At 45.6% G+C, this 11,596-nt stretch overlaps 1 protein-coding gene across 3 annotated transcripts in view; it reads right to left on the bottom strand.

Annotated features, from left to right (window-relative positions):
• Window positions 1-1,199: 1,199 nt before the first annotated feature.
• The window catches only part of ADAM17 (ADAM metallopeptidase domain 17), a 214,795-nt gene continuing 204,398 nt past the window's right edge, over window positions 1,200-11,596 (bottom strand). For all 3 annotated transcript variants that reach the window (XM_063915438.1, XM_063915437.1, XM_063915436.1), the window contains exon 20: window positions 1,200-2,752. In XM_063915438.1, coding sequence (XP_063771508.1) covers window positions 2,423-2,752 — 330 coding nt within the window. In that variant the 3' untranslated portion in view covers window positions 1,200-2,422. The remainder of the gene's footprint in view (window positions 2,753-11,596) is intronic.

The raw sequence follows: 11,596 nt of genomic DNA, 5'->3' as shown, positions 1-11,596 counted from the left end.
CGGAACCGAATCCAAAACCCGAAAAATTTCCGGTGCACATCACTAGTTTTTAGTCAGTTCAGGCCAATACCTCCTGAATCCAGGAGGTAGAGTAAATTGGCGTCTCTGCAATCTACTAGTTTCGCCTGTCTCCTGAGGAAGCCTGCTGAGACAGGCGAAACTAGTCGATTACAGAGACGCCAATTTACTGTGTGCCGGCAGACACCCGTCGTTTATTTTTCCGTGAGATTGAAGTAAGTGGCTCTTCATATGGTTTACCTGGGACAGGAATACATACTGGATTCAGGAGGTATTGGCCTGTACTGACTAAAAACTAAGACTGCCTCTCTGGTTCAAGTAAGCCAAACTTGGTGGAAAATTGCCCCGCTCCTGGAACTTCAGGACTATATTTCAGTAATTACTAAAAGTATTTGAGAACAATCAGAATTGTTTGGAAAACTATAGTGAGTAAATCGCTAAAGATAGCGTATCACTGACTGTATATGCTTTTGTGTGTTTTGTCTTGTCTTTTTATTTACTTTCAGTATACCGGTATTAGGAATCACTATAATTATTTTAGTACTTTTAGTGAAAGAGATACCATATATAGGTTCCCATATTTTACCTTTAATAAAAGGAAATTAATTTAACATTTGATCTTGTGATTATTGATGTCTGACAGTTTGGTCATATAGCTAAAAATGTATAGGACTCATCTGATATAATTTAGCGCTGGGGGATATCCTTTTTTGTCTGTGTTTCTAGTAACGGAGAGGTTAGTGGAATCCTCTCTTTCTCCATAGCAGCTTTAACGTATCGAATGAGGCAAAAATAAGCGCAGTCCCCAACTCTTTTTATCTCGACTTGGAGTTACATTGTGTTGTTTAAGTGTACCCTTTATTTTTTGAGCAGTGTATATAAGATTTATTTTTAGATTTTTCTTAGGTTTTTTTTTTTTTTTTTTTTTAAATTGATAATGCAGTGCTTTTTGTTCCCACAACCACCTCACTAAGCGATTTATGAAATAAAAGGAGCACAATAAAACTCTGCACACCCCGAATCACTAACCTGGAAGCAAATCAACTGGGCTGAAATAACTGAACATGTAAATAGATCAGGAGCAGTGATCTATTCAAAGCAAAAAACACACAAGTAGTCTTATCTTGAGCACAGACATGATCTCATAGGTATAAGAACACAAGTCACACCGATGACTGATACATAGACAATGTAACAACATTTAGATTTTTATTTGTGAGTCACATTACCCAAGCAGGCGTTTGGTTACTGCTGTGATTCTATAAGATGATCTCACAAAATATAAAATCCCCACAGGCAGACGTAGCCCCTAAGGTATAAATATAGTTATGTAGGACATTTGTGGCAACCAGTTTGAAAGTTTTCACATTCTTTACCATAATAATATCACTCATGTCTCTGTAAGTGGATCAGGCACATAAATGTGGATTTGGAAGTTAGGCTTCACTAGTAAGCATTGACCAGCACAAAAGCATGACATTACATCAGAGCCTCAGTACATCACAATTCCTTAAGTACAAGTTACTGAATGATATTAGGTACTCCAGAAGAGAGCGGCATCCAAGTGTAAAGCATGCCAGACAATTACAGAACTACATTTTCTTGGCTATGAATAATCTAGTAACTACAGCCTATAAATTCACTAATCTAATGTCAGGTGCAGCCCATCTATTCTGTAACAAGCAGTAGTGATATAGTGAAGGTCATGGTTTCCTACTGAATTAAGGCTATATTCTCACAGTATATGGCAGCTGCCAAGCACTGACTGTCCCACTGATTATTCAGAACAGTTAAATGGTTTATCACTTTGGAGCGGTCACATAGTGCAAATGGTATAAAGACCCTGGTTTACAGGAGAAGAGCGTATTGGCTTATGTCTAAAGCAAGAGGCATCTGTCTCATGAAAGTGCCCATCTCAGGTGCTGATGGATGTTCCCAAAGGACTCAATAAATAAGTTACTTTGATTTTAACACAACTTGGTTATAATGTAAGTACCTTAACAAAATACAGCATTCCCCGCAGACTTCCTGAGAAAGGCTAGATGACCGAACACTGTGGAAACCTCCACCCATTGGAAGTCATTATTCCAAGTAAACAACCATAAAAATATGGAACTTTAAGCAACTACCCACTGTAACAAAACCTAAAACGTCACTAACTATGGCTGCTTATAAGCATAAATATAAGCTTAGAACATCTTCGAATGCTTTCCCTGTAAAAAGCTTTTTTTCCCGGTTTAGGCATACTAAACACTAAAATTGCAAAAAATATTAATTATATACAACATCTGTCAATCTCAGAAATGGGGACATAATAGTCTGGATAGTTGCTGTAATGGTTCATCACTTGATTGTCTTCACGTTATAATATAATGATTGGCAGAGAAGGAGGACATAGGGTGTATCAGCACTCAGTCTCCTTGCTGTCCACACGTCCTTGCCGCTGCAGTTTAAAGGATGAGGCCTTCTCGCTCCTGGTGACAGGGTGGTCTGTGAGGTCCTCAAAAGATTTGGCAGGGGAACCGCTGTTGGGGAAGGGATTCTCCTCAAACTGGTCTTCAAGGTGAGAGTCTGTGCTGGGGTCCTCCTGGATGGTGTCCATTCTTTGATGGTCGCCTTTGGCAGAGGTTGGCACGACTGGCACTTGTTGCAGTCTGGTGGTGGGTTGGGAGGACGGGAAAGGCTTCACTATACGTACAGGAGCGGAGTCCATGCTGCTTAACATTTCCACATTCTGCCAAGAAGACATAAACCAAGTCATCCTTATTTCAAATAGCTCCACAGCTGTCCTTTATAATTACTTCCAGTGGAGAGACTACATAGATAATAAAACGATTTAATAAGATTTACAGGTAAGACGATAGATTTTTGTCTTACCTGTAAAATATTTTTTTTTCTGAATCCATGGTGTACACTGGACAGTGGGTGTAGAGGTGGAGCTAAGGAGCCAGCACAAAAAGAGTTAATATTAAATCACCAGCAGCACAGGCTCCTCCTCCCCTATACCCCACCACCTGCCTTCAGCTAGTTAATACTAATAAGCCCAAAGACAGGAAATAGGAGGAGAAGAGGAGGAAAAGTCATGGCACAAATAATAGAACAACGTGATCTAAAATGTATGTCTGAAAACAACCCCCCAGCCAGCCAGGGGAGTGAGGGCGGGCGCCCAGTGTACACCATGGATTCAGAAAAAAGAATTTTACAGGTAAGACAAAAATCCATTTTTTTCTATCATCCTCTGGTGTACACTGGGACAGTGGGACGTCCTAAATCTGTCCCTGTATGGGAGGGAACGCTCCTGTGCTGCGAGGAAGACCCATCGCCAAGACTAGTATCTCTAGAAGCGAAGGAATCCAACAGGAAGAAGCTGATGTAAATAAATAGAGAAGAGGGCCACCAAGAGGCCTGGTAATGCTGCTCTTTGCAGGGACTCTGCCCAGAGGAGGCACCCACTAATCAAGTGGGAGCCCAATAACCAATGCTGGAACCGGTCCGCACAACAAAAAGGTAGAGGAAAGACCAATATCCCTCTAGTGACCTGCGACTGAGTTGTCATGGACCTGGTAGAAAATGCGGACAGAAACGACCCAAGAATCTCCAAATCCAAGGGAACAACAGCTGCATAATCCATGTTCTATAAAAGGAAGAGATAACTTTCTTCTGACAACTAGAAGACTGGACAGGAGGCTTGCTGAGAAAGCATTCCATGGATAATACTGTGCGGCAGACTAACTAGCAAAGAAAATGTGATGGGACAGGCTCAGATGTCTTCGGAAGGAAAGATCCAAAGAGACTCAACCCCAATCCACATGCAATCCAAAGGACACAATTTAGAACAGGTAAACATCTACCAGACACAGAAGCCATACTTGGTTTTCTGCTCAAGGAGAGCCACCATCTCTCAATGAGGAGACCGCAGTGACCCCAGATTCCGGGCAAAAAATAGATGTGCACTCTGGCACTAGTATAAAACTCTTGGGTAGGACCATAGCACCGCATACCAGTTAAGCCGGTGCATGGACGGGTAGAGGAAGAGCAAACTTCACCACAGCGAATAGAACACCAAGGAGACTGTGGATCCGCAATAACGGGGAAACGGACCCAAAGACAAGCCCGTGAGGTGAAATTGTGGTTGGAAAAGTGGGTAATCCAGAGGTGAGAGGAATCCATACATGAGATGGACAGTGCCACTACTGGACAAAACCGATGGCTATGGCTGGATCCGTCCAGTCAGGTGGGAACAAAGTATCCTATTATACCATAGGCTTCTCCAAGGAGGGAGAGAGGAAGGGACAGATGACCTATGGGACTACAAGATGTAGAGTCCCGTAAAGACAGAAGAACCCCCACAACAACACATGATAGTAACACAGAGAGGATCTAGTGAGAAACTCCACAGAGGAGGACATCAGAGGAATAGAGTAGGGGATGTAAGCTGCACAGCAGACAGCCCTGGACTTATCAGATATGAAGATTAGGCCCGAAAATAGAATTGGGCAACATAGCTAGAGGTTTACGGAAGCCACGCTGCCTGGTGAGCGTATTACATAACGGCTTATACACTAGCCCAGTCAAGGATCCTGAGGGTGTATATGGAGAACTGCCCACATAAGACTAATGGATATGTTAACCCAAGACTCCATGGTACAGAATGGTACAGGATCGACCACCCGGCCGCTGTCTACCAAACACTGAGGACTCCAGAGATGTTATAGGGAGAAGGCCCAATTCTGGATTTAGCACCTTCAGCAATAATACTTATTACAGGGAAGATTTGCCAGGACCATAGCAAGCTACTGAACCACCCTGCCTGGTGGATGATGTACTACAGGTCATCCATCTTAACCAACCTTATCAGAGCCAGGAGGTAGGTAGTGTATATAGGGAGGGAAGTAGAGACAATGCAATTTGTCTGTTTACTAGAACATACACTAGGCCAAAGGAAAAGACAGGCCTTAGAACTGTGTAAGAGACAAGAGGCCTAAGGGTGCCGTAACCTGATATACTGCAAGCAATAATAGATCTGTGTAGATTACCACTGTCGCCTTTATTCATTCATACTTCGTAAAAGAGGGGCCTAACACAGCGGTTACCTCCTCGCACACATATACACAGTTACGCGGTGAGGTATTAGCACCTAAAATGCGATGCTGTGCTGCCAGACCAGGGAAACAATCAGTGACAGTATCTGAACACTGCTGCACTTTTCACGTTAGGACCTGGCCACCACAAACAAGAAAATATAACGTCAATGGTAGCATGAGAAGTACACAGCATTAATATTGTAACGTGACCAGGGTACAATCAAGGGACTACAATGGTCTATTGCTCTAATGGGCACAGCACTGAAAGTAGTGAATACCCTTCTATAAAATGCACATCGTACATGAGCCTTTATGTTCCTTGTATCAAGCAATCTGGACATGAGCCTACCGATGTAGCCACGTTCATCGTGGCTTACACAGTAAAAATGCAGCTTGGCTGCCATGACCGCCTGTATACCAAAAATGCACATCCGTCCTGGACTCGCACCCACTCCATTCAAAGGGAATGGTGTGGTTAAAAGCTCAGCAAGGCTTGGCGCTGCATGTCAACTAGTGTATAATCAGTGAAAAAGTATCCCTAAAATGGAGTTCTTGAAACCCACCTCGAATAAGGGTATGGACTTCCTTAGCAGACCAGATAAGTAAGTGTAAATACACATAAAACATTTGCTCATAGTATAATATGTTAAAAAACCACACAAGCCCGGAGAGAATATGCTATTCCACCGTAATGTACAAAGCATCAGCTATATTTGGGAATAAAGGTAACATACTGCTCCACAGGAACACAGGTTGGTTAAGGAGATGGCCTCCTAAAGAGTAGGGGGCTGTCTGGAGAAAACCTGCTCAGAACTGAACCCAAGGACTCAGCTTGACAATAAGGACCTTATGTAGGGTTATTTAGAACGTTAACATACCCACTATTATTGTGTGATAGTTAACTACGTAGCGTATGTACAAAATACATATGTAGTCCAACATTATACTTGAAGCCACACAGTTACTGTATAACTGATGTAAGTTCTCTCTACTTCAGGTGAGTAGACATGGTATAAGCCACAGAGGGCACAAAAGTGGCACTGAACTGTGAGGCTAATGTTATAATATACATGGTGTCCTAGTCTCTCATATACTTTTTTTGAGTAACTACAGAATAAGGAACTGTAGCAGTAGTTTACCATACCTGTACCCACCATATACATAATACCCCTTTCACATCACAAAAATAATCCGGTATCGACACGGGTCAGTGTGAGACGTAAAAGGGGCCTTAGAGAATTCCCGGGTCGTCTGACCCGGTAATTCAACCCGGGTAATAAGAAGGGTTATTCTCGGGTTGAATTGGCCGTGCAAATGGATTCACCCGTTTACAACATAGGGAGAGGGGGCGCAGAGATCCGCTCCTCTCCCAGCGCCTATACCTAGCACCAGGTAGTGAGGTATAGTTCCTGGGAGGCATCTGCACTCTCCATAGTCATTCTGGTCTAGCCTCACACTTAACAGATAAGCTTACAGTCCTATCAGGGATGGACTGAATAGAAATAACAGTCAGTGCAGATAGGCATGGTACTTAACTATATTAAGTGTAAGTCCTGAAAACCTGTGGCCACTAGTCTGTTGAATAGGCACTACAGGTCTCCCCTGAAGGAGAGCGTCTCAACAGACTTGGAGGGAAAGCAACCCTATGAGGGACTTGCCTAAACCCTCACACCTTAACCTACTGCTTCATAGTAGAATGTAGAGTTGCCACCTCATCCCTTTAATTCTGGACACATTAATTACACAGGTTCTGTAGCTGTCTGACTTCAAGACTCCATTTCACCTGGTTTTAATCAACCACAGAACCTGTAATTAATGTGTGTCCAGAATTAACAGGATGAGGCGGCAACCCTAGACTAGAATGGGCTGTAGGTAACTAAAATGGCCGCCTATAGGGAGAGTGCAGGGACCCATTCTGAGCAGCTGTAACCCTGTGAAAGGGAGCGTGCCAAAAGGGTGGGGGAGGAGACAAATGGACAATGGCTCCCCCCTATGGCCGACTCCCAGGGACTTGCTGCCGTTTCCAATGGCGTCTCGTTGCAATAATGTCCCTGGTGGTCGAGTGGGTGCGCAGAGAAGACCGGGTGCCCACTGCCATCCCCTCCGGTGGCCTCCCTAACCGGAGGGGGATCGCCGCTGTGTACCAGCACCCTGCAGTGTGCGGAGCATCTTACCTGCCCCAGTGCTTCAGCCGCTGCTGGGTCCCTGCTGCTGTCCTGGGACCAGCCGGTGTCACTGACAGATGAGCCAAATGCGCCGGCCACCGCAGCAGGGGATGGAGCGGTCAGTGAGAACGCTGCTTACTTAAAAAGTAAAAAGAGGTTACAATAAGAATTTACTCACCGGTAATTCTATTTCTCGTAGTCCGTAGTGGATGCTGGGAACTCCGAAAGGACCATAGGGAATAGCGGGCTCCGAAGGAGGCTGGGCACTCTAGAAAGATTTAGGACTACCTGGTGTGCACTGGCTCCTCCCACCATGACCCTCCTCCAAGCCTCAGTTAGGACACTGTGCCCGGACGAGCGTACACAATAAGGAAGGATTTTGAATCCCGGGTAAGACTCATACCAGCCACACCAATCACACCGTACAACTCGTGACATGAATCCCAGTTAACAGTATGAAACAACTGAGCCTCTCAACAGATGGCTCAACAATAACCCGATTTAGTTAACAATAACTATGTACAAGTATTGCAGATAAACCGCACTTGGGATGGGCGCCCAGCATCCACTACGGACTACGAGAAATAGAATTACCGGTGAGTAAATTCTTATTTTCTCTAACGTCCTAGTGGATGCTGGGAACTCCGAAAGGACCATGGGGATTATACCAAAGCTCCCAAACGGGCGGGAGAGTGCGGATGACTCTGCAGCACCGAATGAGAGAACTCCAGGTCCTCCTTAGCCAGGGTATCAAATTTGTAGAATTTTGCAAACGTGTTTGCCCCTGACCAAGTAGCTGCTCGGCAAAGTTGTAAAGCCGAGACCCCTCGGGCAGCCGCCCAAGATGAGCCCACCTTCCTAGTGGAATGGGCATTTACAGATTTTGGCTGTGGCAGGCCTGCCACAGAATGAGCAAGCTGAATTGTACTACAAATCCAGCGAGCAATAGTCTGCTTAGAAGCAGGAGCACCCAGCTTGTTGGGTGCATACAGGATAAACAGCGAGTCAGATTTTCCCGTCCTGGAAACATATATTTTCAGGGCCCTGACAACGTCTAGCAACTTGGAGTCCTCCAAGTCCCTAGTAGCCGCAGGCACCCCAATAGGCTGGTTCAGGTGAAACGCGGACACCACCTTTGGGAGAAATTGGGGATGAGTCCTCAATTCTGCCCTATCCATATGGAAAATCAGATAAGGGCTTTTACATGATAAAGCCGCCCATTCTGACACACGCCTGGCTGAAGCCAAAGCCAATAACATGACCACTTTCCACGTGAGATATTTCAGAGCCACGGTTTTTAGTGGCTCAAACCAATGTGATTTTAAGAAACTCAACATCACGTTGAGATCCCAAGGTGCCACAGGAGGCACAAATGGGGGCTGAATATGCAGCACTCCTTTCACAAATGTCTGAACTTCAGGTACTGAAGCTAGTTCTTTTTGAAAGAAAATCGACAGAGCCGAGATCTGTACTTTAATGGAGCCTAGTTTTAGGCCCATATTCACTCCTGCTTGCAGGAAATGCAGAAAACGACCTAGTTGAAATTCCTCTGTTGGGGCCTTTTCGGCCTCACACCATGCAACATACTTCCGCCATATGCAGTGATAATGATTTGCTGTAACCTCTTTCCTAGCTTTAATAAGCATAGGAATGACTTCCTCCGGAATGCCCTTTTCCTTCAGGATCCGGCGTTCAACCGCCATGCCGTCAAACGCAGCCGCGGTAAGTCTTGGAACAGACAGGGCCCCTGCTGTAGCAGGTCTTGTCTGAGCGGCAGAGACCACGGGTCCTCTGAGATCATCTCTTGAAGTTCCGGGTACCACGCTCTTCTTGGCCAATCCGGAACCATGAGAATTGTGTTTACACCTCGCTTTCTTATTATTCTCAATACCTTTGGTATGAGAGGTAGAGGAGGGAACACAAACTGACTGGTACACCCACGGTGTCACTAGAGCGTCCACAGCTATCGCCTGAGGGTCTCTTGACCTGGCGCAATACCTCTCTAGTTTTTTGTTTAGGCGGGACGCCATCATGTCCACCTGTGGACGACCCCACTGATTTACAATCATTTGGAAGACTTCTGGATGAAGTCCCCACTCTCCCGGGTGGAGGTCGTGCCTGCTGAGAAAGTCTGCTTCCCAGTTGTCCACTCCCGGGATGAACACTGCTGACAGTGCTAGTACATGATTTTCCGCCCATCGGAGAATCCTTGTGGCTTCTGCCATTGCCATCCTGCTTCTTGTGCCGCCCTGTCGATTCACATGGGCGACTGCCGTGATGTTGTCTGACTGGATCAGCACCGGCTGGTGTAGGAGCAGGGATTTTGCTTGACTTAGGGCATTGTAAATGGCCCTTAGTTCCAGAATATTTATGTGAAGGGAAGTCTCCTGACTTGACCATAGTTCTGACTAGAGAAGACAACTCCCTGGCTTTCTCCTCCGGGAGAAACACTTTTTTCTGGACTGTGTCCAGAATCATTCCCAGGAACATTAGACGTGTCGTCGGGACCAGCTGTGACTTTGGGATATTCAGAATCCAGCCGTGCTGGCGCAGCACTTCCTGAGATAGTGCCACTCCCACTAACAACTGTTCCTTGGATCGTGCCTTTATTAGGAGATCGTCCAAGTATGGGATAATTAAAACTCCCTTTTTTCGAAGGAGTATCATCATTTCCGCCATAACCTTGGTAAATACCCTCGGTGCCGTGGAGAGTCCAAACGGCAGCGTCTGGAATTGGTAATGGCAATCCTGTACCACAAATCTGAGGTACTCCTGGTGAGGATGGTAAATGGGGACATGCAGGTAAGCATCCTTGATGTCCAGGGATACCATGTAATCCCCCTCCTCCAGGCTTGCAATAACCGCCCTGAGCGATTCCATCTTGAACTTGAATTTTTTTATGTATGTGTTCAAGGATTTCAAATTTAAAATGGGTCTCACCGAACCGTCCGGTTTCGGCACCGCAAATAGTGTGGAATAGTAACCCCGGCCCTGTTGAAGTAGGGGTACCTTGATTATCACCTGCTGGGAATACAGCTTGTGAATCGCAGCTAGCACCGCCTCCCTGCCTGAGGGAGCAATCGGCAAGGCAGATTTTAGGAACCGGTGGGGTGGAGTCGCCTCGAATTCCAGCTTGTACCCCTGAGATACTATTTGAGGGATCCACCTGTGAGCGAGCCCACTGATCGCTGAAATTCATGAGGCGGGCCCCCACCGTGCCTTTTGGAATCTGCATCTCCAGTCCACTGGCGAGTCCATAAGCATCTCCTAGCAGAGATGGACAATGCACTTATTTTAGATGCCAGCCGGCAGACTTCCCTCTGTGCATCTCTCACATATAAGACTGAGTCTTTGATATGGTCAATTGTTAGCAGAATCGTGTCTCTGTCTAGTGTGTCAATATTTTCTGACAGTTTATCCGACCACGCAGCGGCAGCACTGCACATCCATGCTGACGCAATAGCTGGTCTAAGTATAATGCCTGAGTGTGTATATACAGACTTCAGGATCGCCTCCTGCTTTCTATCAGCAGGTTCCTTAAGGGCGGCCGTATCCTGAGACGGTAGTGCCACCTTTTTAGACAAACGTGTGAGCGCTTTATCCACCCTAGGAGGTGTTTCCCAACGTAACCTATCCTCTGGCGGGAAAAGGAACGCCATTAGTACCTTCTTAGGAATTACCAATTTCTTATCAGGGGAAGCCCACGCTTCTTCACACACTTAATTTAATTCATCTGACGGGGGAAAAACTACAGGTAGTTTTTTCTCCCCAAACATAATACCCTTTTTTGTGGTACCTGGATGTGAATCAGAGATATTTAACACCTCTTTCATTGCCTCAATCATGCAGTGAATGGCCTTAATGGGCATTAAATTTGACTCATCGTCGTCGACACTGGTGTCAGTATCCGTGTCGACATCTACTTGTACCATCTGAGATAGCGGGCGTTTCAGAGCCCCTGATGACTTTTGAGACACCTGGACAGGCACGAGCTGAGAACTCGGCTGTCCAGCAGTCGGCATGTCGTCAAATTTCTTATGTAATGAGTCTATACGTGCACTCATTTCTTTCCATAAGCACATGGTGACATCCTTTCTAAAGGCATCTGCTCCGCCTCCACCTCATTATCCTCATCAAACATGTCGACACAGCCGTACCGACACACTCCACACACACAGGGAATGCTCTATATAGAGGACAGGACCCACAAAAGCCCTTTGGGGGGACAGAGTGAGAGTATGCCAGCACACACCAGAGCGCTATATAAGGCAGGGACTAACTGAGTTATGTCCCTTATAGCTGCTTTTTTTTAATATAACTATATACTGC

Source organism: Pseudophryne corroboree, chromosome 4 (genome assembly GCF_028390025.1).
Source record: "Pseudophryne corroboree isolate aPseCor3 chromosome 4, aPseCor3.hap2, whole genome shotgun sequence".
NCBI classification, from domain to species: domain Eukaryota; kingdom Metazoa; phylum Chordata; class Amphibia; order Anura; family Myobatrachidae; genus Pseudophryne; species Pseudophryne corroboree.
Note: the sequence above shows the minus strand (reverse complement) of the source record. Positions and strands in the feature narration are given on the sequence as shown.